General features: G+C 41.8%; 1 protein-coding gene across 1 annotated transcript; it reads right to left on the reverse strand.

The window, feature by feature from the left end:
- Positions 1 to 691: 691 nt before the first annotated feature.
- PYGO1 (pygopus family PHD finger 1) lies at positions 692 to 7,194 on the reverse strand. The gene is made up of 3 exons (XM_054168956.1): positions 7,071 to 7,194; positions 3,701 to 3,786; positions 692 to 1,950 (listed from the first exon to the last, which is right to left on the reverse strand). The coding sequence occupies exons 1-3, from the start codon at positions 7,117 to 7,119 to the stop codon at positions 829 to 831; spliced, it is 1,257 nt and encodes a 418-aa protein (XP_054024931.1). The 5' UTR covers positions 7,120 to 7,194; the 3' UTR covers positions 692 to 828.
- Between the last annotated feature and the right edge of the window lie 10,346 nt (positions 7,195 to 17,540).

Raw genomic sequence — 17,540 nt, forward strand, 5'->3', positions numbered from 1 at the left:
CAATGACCAGGATGAGAGAAGTGCATGGCTGCACAACCATGGCAGATTGGGAGACTGCATCATAATACATGTGCTTCAAATAAATGAATTAAGGTTATCTATGCAGTCCTAGTTTTGGTATTCTCTAGATTTAAAGCACTGGACTTCATAAACTTTATGTATTGTTCTTCCAATGTAATCAAATTTTGTGACTATTTCCAAATACTGCAAGACTTAGCACAAGTCTTTGGCAAGCATTTGCTGAGAAGTGAAAAGAGATGATTGCTTTTCAAGGAAATAAAAATGTCTAACAGTTACTGGGTTCATTGTGCTACTAAGCATGAAGCCATATTAAAAACTATTAGTACTGCACATTCCTCCATGTAATCTCCACTATATTCAAGGAAAAGATAAGCAAGAATATGAGTAGTGGACATTCACTTTAAAAAAACATAATGAGTATTTGCAAATTAAAACCAAGCACTAAATGCTAGTGTCAGCTACCATATTAACACTAGCAAATTAGGGGCTATTCATACAGGCACATTTTGCCTTCCATGAAAGTGTCAATGCACATCCTACTTCCTATCAGTCATGAATTATGTTTTACAGTATTATCAGAAAGTATCCCATCCTGTAAAACGTTTGCACACATGAAACTGAAGAGTACAAAAGCCGAGATGGAAGCTTATGAATGAAAACAGGTTAGGGAAAAAAAAAGAGAAAAAAAAAAAAAGATGACAGCAATCAGATGACAACCACAACTGATTGTCTGCAGAAAGTGAAGTACCCAATTTGTGACCAAATCTTCATAGCAAGTATTTCAACTACTACCCCCAGCTCACGTTGTTAGCCATCCGTATTCAAAGCAGGTGGTCCTGCAGTCTCTCTTGTACGCATTAACTGGACATCTTTGTCAGCCATGCAAGTATCACAACCCCATACTGCTGATGCTTCTGCTGTAAGAAGGCCATAAGCTGACTCAGTCATGCCTGTACAGATCCGATGAAACCATTTTTGACAAGAGGCTTCACACAGGATGGCATCCTGGTCATCATTAACTTCATGTGTACAAATTCCACATGGATAGACGGGTTCAGAGGACGAGTGACCATGGCGACTGGGATGAAGGGGTGTTTTGCTGCTCTTTTCAGCGTTGCATCCTTCAGCAGTACCTCGAGGCTGGCGGGACTTATTCTGAGTCCCATTGGAATGGCCAGCATTAGTGTTATCAGCACTATTAGAATGGCTATTATCCTGATTTACCACATTGTTTCGAGTAACATTTTTTAGGTCACTGTTACCTTGACTCACAATGTCCTCTGTCCTGTGATGATGCTGATGGGCAGCAGTGTTCTGGCTGGAAGCTTTGCTTGCACCTTGATTAAAGTCTTGCTTTTGTGCTGATGATTTTGTCTGGTTGTACGTGTTTGGTGGAAGAATAAAAGAATGGTTTGACTCTAGCTGTGAATTTGGAAAATTTGGATTGCTTCCAGGACCAAAGTTAGATGGCACATCAGGGTGAGGTATCTGACCAGAATGCGCAAAGTTCTCACCAAGATTTGGTCTGAAATGCTGACCAGGTATATTGACATTTTGATTTATCTGACCACTACTGTAAGGTGGTTGATTCCCAAAACCCGGGTTATCATGTGGACCAAAGCTGAAAGAGTGGGGTCGACTAAAACCCATTCCCACCGGGTTTTGAGGAAGGGGATGTGGTTGGTTTCTGAGGGAGTAAGAGCCACCATATGGCGAGGACACTCTGGGCAGCATGTGAGGTGGCATTCTGAAAGTGTTATAGCCTCCAAAGCCAGGATAACCAGGATTACTAAAATATGGATTTCCTGAAGGAAGTGGTTTATAAGACACAGTATTATAGTTGTCATCAAATGGATTTGCAGCTACAAGGTGGTCAGAGCTTGGATTCGGCGGTGGAGCATATTCAGATGGAGGAGGAAATGATGATCCCTAAAAATATTTTAAATACATTTAAATTAGTTTTAGCATTTCCCTGCAAGACAGACCAACCACAAAGGTCCTTCCTGGATTAGCAGCACTACTGATAAAGGAACTGTTCAGCTGTTGTGTAAAGCTCACCCACTGTACCTGTCCAGGCTGTCTGAAATTTCAGTAAAGAGGCAAGAGGAGTTTGGGCTCCCAAAAACATGGTCATTTATAGTAATCCCAGTGGTTAACAAAATGTGCAGTTGCACAACGATGCTTCTGAAAATACTATTTGATATGTGACTTCTATTTCTTAATCTTTTACACAAGAAAAGCAACCATACACAAAACCATGTGTCACTTAAACACATATAAAAAATATTTCCAAATTAACAGATCTGAAGCATTTCCTTAGTTTACTTTTGGAACCTTCTTACTAATATACATCTCTTTAAGACATCTCACTTCTATGAGGATACACAAACCTATGTTACTGTAACCTAAAAAAACTATATAGAATAAAAGAATCTTCATACAGAAGTACTTTGTGTACCAAACAGAAGTGTCCCTTATGAGTATTCAGATTAAGTGATTGTGGATAGTCTGAAAACCATGGTCAGTAGGTATAAAATATACGGATTTCTGGTTACAGAGCATAATCAAGTGTTTAATGGAGCCCAGAGACTGTCTAAATGTCATCAAAGTGGCTACACAATTGAATTTCATTCTAGACTAGCCTATGGGGAACATTTAGCTTGTTCACCCTCACAGTAACTGTGCCCATAGAATGCATTTCCTCCTAAATACTAATAAACTAAGACTGAACATTTCTCCTTTTTTTTCCCCTTCCAAAAAAATTCTGCTATGCTGCAAATTTTGAGCCTGGTAAGAAAAGAGAGGAAGCTCACTTGCATGCCCTCTACAATTATCACCATTCCAGAACAGAAGGAAAGCTCCACCAAGACAAAGATCTGAAATCCTTAAATTAACACAATGTTTCTCAGAGGTTTCACCATGACTACTTTAAAACAAAACAAAAATTAAGAAAACAGATCCACATCTCAGTGGAATCTGGATAGGCTTAATGGGAAGTGATTATTTGACCTACATAAATAAAACTGCTCTCACTGGGCAATACCAAATTAACAGATACTCTCACTCAAAGCTGAATGAGCACACAAAGGAAAATTCTGCTCTACAGATATCTAATTTATATGTTTTGTATTCAGGCTTCCTTTTCTGGAAACGGAAACTGTATATAAATGCCAAATTGCAGAGATTCACTGGAAAAGAGCCAAGCCTGCCTCACAGCTTTTGCTTGAAAATCACTTGGGTAATGTGCCAAAAGTTTGGTCAAAGCATAAACAAACTGTACTGATCCATCAGACCACAAACCTAAACATGTATGAATAAAAGTAAGCAGAAAAATAGTCTTAACGGCAACTACTCATGCTGTACAGATTTCTACCAATGGTTACAAAGTCATCAAAAGAAAGTCTGTCTCAGAATCAAACCCATATGGTAAAATACAAGTTGTTGCAGTCTCACTGTGCTCCTTTCTTTATAGGTCTTTGGCAACCTACAGAGATTAATATAACTTCAGTAAGAAAACGAGTATTGTAACAAATTCAGCAGTACAACTGAAATACTTTCTATGTAACTGCTGTTTGTGAGAATAGACTGACATTCTGAGCAATGTGAGATAGTCATAGCATCAAACAACATTTATTACCGATTATTTATTAAGAAATCAAAAGAACCAAAGGGAATTTACCTGTGTATTTGCTTTCCGCTTTTTCTTATCAGGGCTTCCAAGCTGTACTCCTGGTCCTCCTAACCCATCCAATCCACTATCACCACCTACAAAATTTCAATCAGTGCAATACTGCGTTAGTTTTCTTACAGGGTGTATTCTAAGTTTTCCACCATCATAGCAACAGATACTTGTTACAAATACTGAACTTGCAAACACTGGTTACTTACATCGAGAGTCTGCAACAAGCAAACATCCAGAGGTAAAAGCCTACCTCAAAACCCCCTAAAAATTACTGGTAATTAAAACTTATATTGACAGTGCAAGTCAAACTTTATTAAGGTGCAAGCATACAGCTAATACATGGGTTTGTCTTTACTACCAAAGGCAAACTGAAGATATGTGTAAATTATCAATAGTATTATGCAAAGAAGCATAATGTATGACATTACACTGCTCTGCATTAGACAAGTATTCCCAGAAGACAGCTAACCAGCTTTAGGGCTATTCAGTAAAGTAACACAAAATCTCTTTTCACAGGGAAGAAGCAAACTACTGTATACTGACTGAAATACCCAACAGTTATTTCAAACACTCCTGATCCAAGGAGGACTGAAAAATTTCACAACTACTGCTTACTTCCTACCCTCCTCCTTTTTTGAGGTTTCAGAAAAGTTCCCAGTCCTACCTAAAATAAAAAGCGAGTTCTTTCTCTGATTTAGTAAGTTTCTTTTGGCTTTGGCTGTCACTGTTGAGTTTTTGTTTTCATTTTACATAAGGAAAATATGTGGACAGTCCAAATCAACATCTATCAAATTTTAAGTCTGAATTTCAAAGGCTAGGGTATGGAGTCATGGTAGTCACACATAGTTAGTGTGCTTCATTATGAAGCACTGCCACTGCATTAACTGGAAATACTACATAATCACTGCATAAAGTTTAGCATAAAGAATGACATATCTCTTTTAGATTCCAACTGTATGAATTATCTTCTCAATAAACTATTTGCTCAAAACTATCCTTGCAGTTTCCATTAGCTTCTTCTCCAGCACTCCTATATATTCATTAGAAATCCAGTGGAAGATTGTACTGTGAAGGCCATTCCTCACAACTGCACAAAAGGCAGCCCTGTTCACGGTCCTATACTCTTAATACATAAACATAGTTAAGCACCAATAGCAAATTATTACAGATGTCCAGATTCCTTCTAATAAATACAACAACTATCAGCACAGATATTAGCAAACCTGTGATCAAGTAGAATACTGACAATCACATGATCAAGTGTTGGTTTCCAGTAGTGTAAGTCAAAACTTTGTACAAAGTTGTAGATCAATTTCCCCTCTGGGATATCATTCTTCAAAATCATTAACATATGAATATTGGAATCCAGTAACATGTTCCACTGATTTCTACATGAATTACTTACACAGGTGCAGCTGTTCACATGCCTAGGTTTGCAGAACAGTGTCCTATGCCTGAAAAGGTTCAAAGCTTTTGTATTTTCAATTCTCCCTGTGGGAGACCAATGATTTAATTTAGTCCCAGGAATCTGTATTTTCCCTGTGGGTTTTATAAGGATTTAATTTATACATGAAAGGAAACAAAGCATATCAAAAAACAAAGAAAAAAAAATGAATAAAGGTCATTTTCATGCAGCCAAGATAAACTTTCTAGAAAGTCAGTCCTGGTACCTGCCACACAGACTTTTATCAAAACGTGCACTGAGTGTTTTGGAATGTTGCACTAAGACTGCAAAGAATTATTTCATTGTCTGAGATTAATTTTCCAGGATCTGCAGTTCTTTTGACTGGAACATCATATATGTTATGGATCTAGATATAAACACATATGTGATCACTATTACATTTTATCCCTTACTTAATAAGGCATCTCAGCCATTTGTATTTGGGAAAAGGAGAAGGGGTAAATCCCGTATTCTTTTTCACTTCATATGTACACAGGATAGACATTTTCAGTGCCAGAACTGCAAGTTGTAGTTTTGGTAACATATTATGACTTCGTATGTAATTTATGCCATATTTATCATACTCCAGATAGACCATGGAGTATTTTAATACTCACTGACAAATCTCTGTCTAGGTTTTTACAGGATGGATGCCAGTCTTTTTAAAACAGTGCTTTATCTCAGTAAGAACATTTTTCCAAGAAACACAAATAGACAAATAAACCTTTCATTCCAGACAGAAAACTAAAAAGAGTCTAATTTCAACCAGATATTCTGCCAACCTGATACTGTAAATAGTTTTGGTATTAAGCAGCATTCACGTGGAACTCGATGAGTAACTTAGGCACATGAAACTGTGTGATTAAATATTTGCAGAATCGGGGCTTGAGAGTGAAGGAGTCTAACGAAACCCAGTCTCCTTTGTAACACTGCTGCCTCTTTTGATTCTCTCAATTCTTACGGCTGCAATCCAGTTGTTGCTAGAACAGTTTTAGAAAAGCAAACTGTACATCAATTACAATATGCATAGCATAATCCACACCTTATCTCACTTACCCAATCATTTAAACGCTTAAAACATCAAGAAGTCCAGAAGTAAAACAGGAGGTAAGGAAAAGAGAAGCACTAAATTGCAGATCTTACCATTTTCTCATGACTTTGACCAAACTCGGTCTTTCATTATTTCATTCAGAAATGCATTTCTGTTTTAAGGAATAAAAGGTCATAACTACCGCTACGTAGACAATGTGCTACTGCCATTAAAGTCAGTTGTACTGCCGAAGTCGGAAGAGACACCTATTTCTATCCTTCTCCTTACACATTTCAAAGAAGCATACTTCAAACCTCACTAAAACCATACATAATATTATAATATTTCGATAAATTGTTCATGTCCCGAAAACAGAAAAAACAAAACCCCAACTAGAGCCGAGCACAAGAGAAGTGAACACTCAAGTGTAATTTATGGGCTCTGCATCAACAGTAAGTCGGACATGTGGCACCGCCGCCGTATTCCCTTGCACCAGCAGGATGCACGCTGCATACTAATGGACAGCACATCCAGAAAAACACGAGAGACATGACCACGCACACGCCTCCACTCATGGGTCACGTCCGCGCGCAGAGCGAGCCACGACTTTTGCATTTCAAGGCCCGGAGGCTGCGGGAGCCCGCGGGGCCCGGCCGGGCCCCACCGTGCAAACTTAGCGCGGCTCCCTCGCCGCCCGGCCCCGCCGCTGCTGCCGCCAGCCGCAGGCTGGAACTGCGGCGGGGGCGCGGACGACCCGACCCGGGCTCGGAGCCCGGAGGGCAGCGGCGGTCGAGGCCGGCCGGCGCGCGCTTCCCGCGGCACAGCCGGCTTTCCTCATGGGAGTTAGGCCCCGGCAGCGGCCAGCCCCTAGCCCGGCCCAGGTCTCCCCGTACCTCGAGATCTCTTCAGCGCGATAGGGTCCTTCTCCTGTTCCGCTGACATTACAGACAGCAACGCATGGCTCCCAGGGCGGCAGGAATCGAGTCTCTTTGATGATGATGATGATGATGCCGCCGCCGGCCCGCACCCCGCCCCCTCCGCCCCCGCCTCCTCCGCCGCCGCCGCCGCCCCCTCCCGCTGCTGCCGTAGCCACCGCTGCCGCCGCCCCAGCAGCGGAGCCGCCAGACTTTGCAAAGTTTGGGCGCGGGAGAGCTCTACGGCGGCCCGCGGTAGAGGCTGGGCGAGGCGGGCCCCAGCGAGCGGAGGCCAGCTAGCGGGGAGCTGCCCGGGGCTCCGCGGGGCGCCGAGCCTTGCCGGGCAGGGCCCCCGCGGGCTGCGGGAACCCGCCTCGCTCGGCGCCCGCCGCCGGGGCTGCCAGGCCCCGCGGCCCCGCACAGCGCCCCCGCTGGCCACCGGCGCCTCTTACCGCACCGTGCCCCGGCCGCTGTTGCCAGTCGGCTCCTGGATCCCCAGTGGCAACAGCGGCGGCAGTAGCTCCGGTGGCGGGGCGCTTCGCGGTGCTCCCCGCTCTTTCGCCATGAGCGCGGCGGGGCGCGGCCCTTCCCTCGGGGGCTGCCGGCCCTCAGCCGCTCCCCTTTCCCCCGGCACCGTGCCTCTGCTCGGAACAAAGACGGCGCGCTGGGGCGGGCTGCGCTGGGCTGCCGGGCGAGCAAGTGGCCGCGCGCGGCCACTGAGGGACAGTGGGGCCGGCGCCCAGCGCGCGAACGCCAAGACCGTTAGTGCGCGTGAGGGCAGGAGCCGGGGCGCGAGGCGTCGCAACCCTGCGTGAGGGGCAGAGGCAGGAGCCCGCGCGGGGGCTGGCCCGCGTCCTCGCTCCTTGGCCGCCGGCACTCCCCGACACGCTCTCCGTAGAACCATAGAATTGTTAAGATTGGATTAGACCTTTGAAATAAGCCTAGCTGCTTGCCTGGAGCTTGCAAACCCACCACTACTGTCAAGGAACTACCACTAAACCACGTGTCTTTCAAATACCTCTGGAGTAGTGACCACCACTTCTCTGAGCAGCCTTTTCCAATGCTTGGTAACCCTTTCTGTGAAGAAATTTTTCCCAGTAACCAGGCTGAGCCTCCCTGGAAGAAATTAAGCCAGTTTCCTCTTGTTCTGGCACTTGTTGCAGGTGAGAAGAGACCAACCCCGACTTTATTCCAAATTCCTTTGAGGTAGCTGTAGAGGGCAGTGAGGTCTCCCCTCAGCCTCCTCCAGGATAAGCAGTCCCTGTTCCATCAGCTGCTCCTCACAAGGCTTGTGTTCAAGGCCCTTCACCAGCTTAGTTGCTCTTCTTTGAACACGGTCCAGCACCTCAACATCTTTCTTGCAGTGGGGGGGCCCAAAACTGAACACAGTATGGTGTGGCCTAACCAGTGCTGAACAGATGGGGACAATCACATCCCACACTGTTCCTGACATTTGTATCAGGATGCCATTGGCCTTCTTGGCCACCTGAGCACACTGCCGGCTTGTGTTCAACCAACTGTCAATCAACATCCCCAGGTACTTTTCAACCAAGCATTTCTCCAGACACTCCCAAGCCTGTAATATTACATGGGACTGTTGTGGCCTAAATGCAGCACTCAAACACTTGACCTTATTGAATATCATACCATTGGCTTCAGCTCATCTATGCAGCCTGTCCTGATCTCTCTGCAGAGCCTTCCAGCAGATTGACACACCCACACAACTTGGTGTCATCTGCAAATTTATTGAGAGTTCATTTGATCCCCTCATCCAAATAATTGATAAAAGCATTAAACAGGACTGGTCCCAGTACTGAGCCTTGGGGAACACCACTCACAACTGTCTGCCAGCTGGATTTAACTCCATCCACCATGACTCTTTGGGCCCGACATTCAGTGAGTTTTTCACCTCACAAAGTGTGCATCCATCCATTCTGTGAGCAGAGTTTCTCCAGGAGGATTCTATAGGAAACTATTCTGTGGGTGATTATTTCTGTGGCCTCAGCTGGAGCTGTGCTGTTGGGTTTTTAATGGCATCACCACTATAACATATGCTTATGCATTCTTTTCATCTCCAGGTGGCAGTTCTAGTGCCTCCTAGTCCACACAGGTGGTGTTGATTTGAGTCTGAAGCACCTTGCTCCAGTGGATCACTGGCAGGTATGTCCACACTGGCAAGAGGGCCCTCGCTGTGTTGGAGTGGGTCCAAAAATTATGTGAGGCCACAAAAATTATTTGAGGGCTGGAACCACTCTGCTGCAAGGACATACTGAAAGAGCTGGGGTCGTTCAGCCTGGAGAAAGCTCCAAGAAGACTTTATTGCAGCCCTTTCAGTACTTAAAGGGGACCTATATGAAAGATGGGGCCTGACTTTTTCACAAGGCCTGTTGTGACAGAACAAGGGGTGATGGTTTTAAACTAAAGGATGGGAGATTTAGACTAGCTGTAAGGAAGAAATTTTTTATTATAATGAGTGTGGTGAAACACTGGCACAGGTTGCCCAGAGAGGTGGTAGATGCTTCATCCCTGGAAACATTCCAGGTCAGGTTGGACTAGGTTCTGAGCAACCTGGGCTGGTTGAAGTTGTCTTGGCTCACAGCAAGGGGTTGGAGTAGATGATCTTTTAAATGTTCCTTCCAACCCAAAGCATGCTATGATTCAAGGAGGGCTTCCCTCCATGTAGATATCACCCATGATTCTGGACTGTGGCCTGAGGATAGTACACAAGAAGCACAACCCACTGGGCCTATCTGGTGACACTCACAGTGACAGTAAACCTTTCTGAACCCTTGAAAACCTCAAGATGATAGGTAAATCACTGTCACTGCAATTTTGTGGAAATCTTCTGAAAGGGTTGTGTTTTGGAGGTGTTACATATGGAGTCCTCATCTTTTCTCAAAACTGTCAATCAATGGTATTAAAAATAATTGCCTTTCAGATAAGGATTCACCTTCCATTAACTCAGATAAAAATGCCCAGCTGTACAGTATGGGTTTTGCTCACGTACCTGCTTTCACAATGTCTAGTGCTTTACCTTCTTGTTAGATGAATAGTTGGTATTTTTCCAGTATTTGGAACACATTTTCTGAGAGGAAAAAAAAACAAAACCAAAAAACCCATGTTTGTGTACAGGTTAAGGTATCAGTATTACTATATTGTTGCTTTTATATTTTGCATGTGTAACTAAATGAGAAAACAATTCATTTTGTAATGTCAATTTCTGCCCTTCCCTAGACATTCTTTTCTTCTGTCCACAGTCTCCTACTCTGCAGTAATCCCAGAATACATATACCTCAATGTATAGTGTATTGCCAGTATTCTCATGGGATCTGTTGGTTAATTTTGTCTAATCTTGATGAAGGGATGTATACGCTGTTATCAGCAAGGTGGGTGTGAGCTAGTCTCTGTTGGGAGGAAGATGTGTCTTATCTGTGAAGAGATTTGCATTTTCTGTGATGGAGCTCACTGTAGACCTAGATGATTCTCTCAGGACTGCATGAACTTTTATGCAGGGCTGCCTTGTAATAGCACGTAGACTGTAATTATGGATGCACAGATTGATGTCACGGAGTCTATAAAGGTTCCTAGGGGGAGATTGTCTGCATCAAAAATGTGAGCAGGGAATTCAGATTCAACCCAGTGCTCTAATTGCAAAAAATTATGTCTTGCTGTTCATCCAAATTCAGCTTTAACTTGTAGCTGGGTGTTTAGTAAGTGGTTTGTGAGAATCTTCTTAGACCAACTACAGTTTTAAACCTATTTTGGGAAAGAATCATGCAGTGTATAAGGGAATTAATTCACCTGCTCAGGTGTCTACACTAGCATCTCAAATATTCCCCCAAAAGTCCATGAAGTTTCTCATTAACACACACCATTCACCACCACCTGATAGCCTTACTGATGGCCTTAAAACTACTTCCAACAGTTCTTCCTCTCAAAGCTTGGCATTAACTGAGGAAGCTTAGGGACACTTAGTAGCAAGTTACCAAGTCGAAGTTACCAAATCGTAGTTAACCAAGAAGAGAGAGACAGACTCTTTACTGAAGTGCATAACAGAAATATGATAATTCAGTGGTCATAATTTGAAATGAGGATCCATCTGGCTATGAGCAGGGAAAGAACTGTTTTGAAGGTAAGCAAGCACTGGCACAAGAAACTAGTGAAACTGTAGAAGTAACTGTAATCAAAACAGTTTTATCACAAGTCACTGACGCTATTCTTGTGAAAATTCTCTCCTGATGGTGAATGCTACTTCTGTTATGGTGATATGTAAGACAGGTCTCATAAGCCCACATCTGTTTCATTTCTGCTTTTAATTAACAAAAATTAAGACTGTCTAAATTTCTGTATTCACCAATCATCCATATAATACAGAATAAACCCCCAAATCTAATTAATTACCTGTTAATGTTTCAACTTCAAGCTGAAATTAATACAAATTGCTTTACGAGTTTGTCCGTGAAAAAATGCAAGACTTTTTTCTGTAGTTCATTGTGGTTATTTTCTTCCATATGATGCATTACTTTAAATCAAGTAAAAAACCTGAGAATGATCATGCCTTTGTGTAATCACATAGCAAATCACTGGCTGATGAAACAAAATTTTCTAAGCTCTGCAAGACAAGTTTCTATTGGACTGATCAACAAATGTCTCAGAAATATGTACAAAGGATATGACACTATCATATCCATACTGGAACAACATTTTGAAAGTTCAGGGCAAGTTCTTAGTGCTGAAGCTTAGTGACTGATTTCTTATTTCTGAGTGCACTTTTTCAACTTACAGTTAAAATATAGCCATGCTCAAGTATTTCAGCAAAAAAAAAACCCCACCCTTGGATACACTCAGATAACTCCTGTCAACAACACATATGACTTGTAAAACTCACAGTTCACCAGCAGTTTTAAACTATAAAATTTTATATCCTTTATGTAAGAATTAATAGGTATAATACCCAAGTATTTAAAATATGAAGAAAGACATTGATTATCTAGGAACTTAAGTTTTATTATTATACTTATTTATATACCAAAGTATGCAGGTTTGACAGTAAATCCACTATGTGTGTGTAATATATATATATATATATGTATGTATGCATTAAAACACCCTTATTGGGTCTTCAAGTCACCAAGAAACATAAGATTTCTTTCCCATTTACCTCTGTGACAGGTAAAAGGGAACTTTCAGTTTGCCATGCTAATATTACTGTGGCTGTTTAGGCTGCATGCCTCCAAAAAAGAAGCCACAGAGTTGAGACCTCCAGTGTCCAGAGTGTCCAGCCTAGTGAGTGGACACAGGAAATAGTGTATTTCTACCCATAAATCCTGCACCCTTATAAATCTGGCTGCAAAGTTACTGTCTTTCTCTTTCTTCCCTCTCTGCTCCCAAGGAAGAGAGGCGCTCGCTTATCTGGTAACGACAGGGGAGTATCAGAGGCCTCTTTGGCCTGAGTAATCCCACCTCCTCACCCCCCCTCTCACCCCACTGCCATCTTGGCCTATTCAGACCTAATGACAGGGTAAAAAGAAGGGGGCAGTTCAGGCCTGGACAGCTTGAAACCTAGCATTAGCGGGGGAAGAAAGAATCCTGGGCTTTTTGGTGAACCCTAGGTGGGGAGAAGGGAAGTGTTGGGCTTTTGGTCTGGTATAAAAAAACTTGTGTGTTAAGATTAGACTGGGGATTCTTTGAACTTTATATGCTTTGCTATGCTCACAACTATGCTTTGTAGTTTTTTGCAGTATATGGATTGCTTTTCCAGTTAGACTTTCCATTACTATCCAATCCTTTTGTGTGAATGTTATTCTTTTGCCCCTTTTGGAGCAATTGAGCAATCTGTCCTGCTCTAAACTAGGACAATTATCTTTTGTTTGTTTGTTTTAATGGGACAAATACATGTTTAAGAAGCCTTTGTGGGCTGCCTGCAAAATGGACTATGACCTACTCAAAGAAGGGTGGTGATGCTGGTAATGGTGTCACCTGTTAAGCAATGAGTAGTGAAATGGGGACACTCTGTGGGGAAATGCCAGAAATACAATTTTTTGCACTTTCTGGATTATTGGTTTTAATCCTTTACATCTTCCTGTGTATCACGATTTAATGAAAAGAGAGGCAGGTGTTTAATTCCTGCATTTACTCAGTTTTCTCAAGAGCCCTTTCTAGTTTACTGCAAAGGCAGTGGTGATCTTTGCAATAATTGGTCGTGAATCTGCTCTTGAATCCAGACTCTTGTTGATGACTTTGCTGAGAGTAAGTTACAAAGTTTCTTGCTGTAAACACCTGGGGAAGCCTTCTCTGAGGCTGTCCTATGCATATATCAATGCATATGTAAGGAAATAATTACATTTAAGCAAAGGCTTTTCTGGAATTTGCATTGCAGAATTGTCAAAGTTGTATCTTTGACATAAAACTAAAGGAGTGGTAACGCTAACTCTAGAGGTATCCGAGCCTCTTGCAGGAAAAGCTCTCCAGGCTTAGCACAGTTGTGTGGGTGTTCTCTCATTTCGGCCCTGTGCCTCAGTAAGAGCCATGGACAGGCAAGAGATTCCTGACTTAAGCATGTCTGCCTGCTTGCACTAGCTGTTGAGTTATTGAACATTGATGGTAGTCCTCAGATTTCAAGCACTAGTTCTGCTTGACCAGTCACAATTAAGTACATCTGGTGATACTACTACATGCAGCTTCTAGCCCCATCACAGTTGCTCTAACCCTAGTTACAGCTGGGTAAACAACAGCGTATTACTATAGTTAAAGACCCCACATATAGATTTAATGTATACATTTGTGATTCACCGTCTTCAATTAAAACTAATGTGTATTAGTAGGGAGACAAAATACTGATGCTCAGTTCATAGTTACAAAAGTCCAGGTCAGATTTAGTGCCAGCTGTTTTTGATGTTTCTGTACTAGTTTCTCTTAGAGGACTCTGTATTTGTGCTTAGGGGGTACCTCTGATGTCTCTAGGAAGGACATGGATAGTCCAGAATGGGGAAAGATTTTAGCAAGAATATGTTTGTAAAGAGGAGCAATTAATTTTACAGCTACCTTGGTCAAATTATATCACTTGCCTTTTTCCTCCATCCAGATCAGTAGCTGAGTTTTTCAACTACAATTTTCTTTGAAATTAAGAGCAGGATGCTCAGAAGCCAGCTCTGTATTAAACAGCAAATGAGACCAAAACTGTAGTACAAAAATACCATTAATGTTTATATTGAGTGTAGGTGGTGTGGCTTTGGTAGCAAGGGTGCTGCAGGGGCGGTCTCTGTGAGTATAGACCCAGAGCAATCATTTAATCTTTCCCAAGTCTGTTTAGCCTGTGATGGTAATTGGTAAGTGATCTCCCTGTCTTTATCCTGACCCATGAGATTTTAAGTTTTATTTTCTCCTCATTCTCTTGAGGAAGGCAAACGAGAAAGTAGCTTGAGCATCTGGCAGCCAGCCAGCCAGCCAGCCACTGTAATGTTACAGACTTTATAGTAAGACCTCCTGAATCTTAGGAAGAAATTCTTCATAGAGAGAGTGATTGCCCATTGGAATGGGCTGCCCGGGGAGGTGGTGGAGTTGCCATCACTGGAGGTGTTTAGGAGGAGACTTGATGGGGGGCTTGGTGCCATTGTTTAGTTGATTAGATAGTGTTGGATGATGGGTTGGATCTCAAAGGTCTCTTCCAACCTGGTCTGGTCTGGTCTGGTCTATTCTATTCTATTCTATTCTATTCTGTTTCTGTTCTATGTTAATTACCAAGCATTTCACAAATAGCAACCAACAAGGAAGAGTAGTAAGTAGACAATCAAGGGACTGCTGCAGTACATGACAATATGTGCTATGTCATTTTTTTGTTGGTTGGTGGGTTTTTGGCAAATATAGCTTAGTCTTAATTTCTAAGGAAAATATTTACTGGAATGCAGTAACAAAGCCTCTATTTGGAACAAGTAACTGCATCTGAGTAATAGGAGATCTACTGGGAAACCAACTAGTGTCTGATTTTGGGGGTTTGAAAACTATGAAAGGAAAATGCAGTCAAAGCATCAAAACCAAAAATCAAAATGAAAGAAATCACAAACCTACCTGGAAAATGCAGTAAAAAAGCATCACTATGAAATCTCAGAATTCAGCCATCCTTTAAGGAGATAACAAATCTGACTTAGTTACCTCTTTATTGTGCAACAAAAGTAGGGAAGAACACAGGAACAGATAAATAAATACATCTAAGTATACTGTGACCTAGTTACATAGATGCTGTGCTCACCCATTACATCTGAGAGCAGCTTCCCTAATCCCCAGGCTAAAATTCACATGAAATCCAGGATTTTAAGAAAAGAATGTGGAACTAATTATTTTAAATATATGCACTATCTGTCCCCAAACACCAAATGGGATTAAATTTCTTGACATGTATTATACCTAGTGGGTATGATTCAAAATCTGAATTTTACAGACAGACATTTCAGAGTGCTGGGAATCCTATGGGAATCCTGTCATCCTGTCATTTCTGTCATTTGGTTATCTGCAACTGCAATGCTGGGCTTTAAGTTTTGTCCTAGCTGAGTTACAGAAGAACATCATCACAAAGTTGTCTGTTGGTGGTTTTTTGTTTTGTTGGGTTTCGGGGAGGGGGGGTTGGTTGTGGTTTTTTTTTTTTAAGAAATAGTCTTAAAATACTTATTTTTCCAGCATTGGTCTAATTTTCTCAGTTGCCCTTGAATAACAATATTTCAATGTTCCTCTATTTGAACATAACAAATAAAGAATTTTGGATTGGAGTTTGTCACCACAGGTGGTGCTCTAATACTCCCAGGGTTAAATGTCATATAAGCTACCCAACTAGGCAAAACCAGCAGACTCTGCAGGTAAGAACAGCTGTGATTCAAAAAGACTCATGATGATGCATTTTGATTTCCATTGTCTTCTGAAAATTAAAAAGGAAGAAAGACATCATGGTTCTAGTGTAGGATCCAGGCGGCCCAACTCATCAGTGTGAGACACTGCCAGAGCAGAAAGGCTTTCTCTCAGGGGTACACACAGCACCACTCTCTCTTAGGGGTGCCTGTAAGTGACCGGGCACATAACTCTTAGTGAGGGTCAAAATAAGAAATAAATGTATCCAGAAGCAACCAGTTCCCTGACATAGAAAAAAATTAGTGCTTTTGTTCAATTCCCAATGTTGTGGTGTCAAAGTTTTGAAACAGTAGTAAAATAACTTACTTTTTTTTGCTAGTGGAGAATTCCAGTCATTTAGGGAACAACACAGATGAAAAACGAAAGTCAAACCCACTGAAGTATCTCAAGAGTTCAGATTCCATTGTTTCATTTTTATTCTCTCTAGAGAGACAGTAAATAACAGCAGTAATTACTGTGCAAAGTGGAAGATTAACATGGGCACCAGTACTCTAAATCCAGCTCTGTACCTAACTCTCCAAAACCACCTGGCCAATATTTCAGTTACTTTCAAGTGACAATTGGTGATCGACCTGCTTGCAATAGAAACCTTTTAATCCATAGAAAACATAATTTCTTTGCTAATTTAACTTCACTGACTTTCGTCTGGAATGTTGCCATATGTAAAAATAGCAGTTGGCCTTTTGAACAACAGCAGCTGCATTTTCACAGAGTTGTCATACACAGAAATGCCAGGTGCAACAATTAGCAGGTGTAAAAATGCTAGGGAAGACTCAGTAGTGCAGCATTGTCAGCAGCTTTGCAGACTTAAACAATGGTGCCGAGAACCACGTTTCCACACCTAGTGAAAATAAAAACCAGATTGTGCATGGGTGTTTGACAGTAGTGGGACACAGACAAGGGAAATAACTCCGGGTATGCAAATTATATGTTTGGTGAAGTTCTGTGGATTTCAGTGATAAGGGTACATGCAGTTTACTCTCTACCTCTTTTTATGACTTAATTGCTAACACCTTCTTAGTTGCTCAGCCTAAAATGAGGCGCCGTATTTATATCTCGTTTTGAGCCACTCAGAGACACTGGAAATAAAATATTTAACAAGTAGCACTTTTACTAAGGAAAACTTTTATTTCAACTGTGCAATCAATCAGTATTTAGACAGCAGTTTCATAAACATTTGGCATTTAAACTTCTATTACTTTTTGGCATGACCTTAGGGTAGTATATAAACAACCCCGGAGGAGAAAAATGAACCAACACGCTAGATAATGTTTACTAGAATGCTAGGAAAACAAATCAACATCATTAAACAAAACAGTTTTAAAAGACATAAAAAAGTTACATTCAAATCAGGGCAAACATTAGCTTCCCTCATGCAATGGAATTCACAGAGCTGATCCCCTGAGACAAATATAAAATTAATACAATTCAGCTCCATCCTCCATTAGCCAGTCAGCCATTGCTGCCCTTGGAAGAAAATGGCACGCGGAGTGAAAGGATCCAGAACACCACAATATGAGATACATACCTGGCTCCTACACTAGCAATTTA

This window comes from Dryobates pubescens, chromosome 17 (assembly GCF_014839835.1).
Source record: "Dryobates pubescens isolate bDryPub1 chromosome 17, bDryPub1.pri, whole genome shotgun sequence".
In the NCBI taxonomy this organism is placed as follows: domain Eukaryota; kingdom Metazoa; phylum Chordata; class Aves; order Piciformes; family Picidae; genus Dryobates; species Dryobates pubescens.

Bases quoted from the DNA above. Each gene is read 5' to 3' on its own strand.
- PYGO1 (XM_054168956.1), bottom strand. From the start codon at position 7,119: ATGTCAGCGGAACAGGAGAAGGACCCTATCGCGCTGAAGAGATCTCGA. The intron at 3,787-7,070 runs GTACGGGGAGAC...GAAATTTTGTAG, and splicing joins CGCGCTGAAGAGATCTCGAG to GTGGTGATAGTGGATTGGAT. The intron at 1,951-3,700 runs GTAAATTCCCTT...AAATATTTTTAG, and splicing joins AGCGGAAAGCAAATACACAG to GGATCATCATTTCCTCCTCC.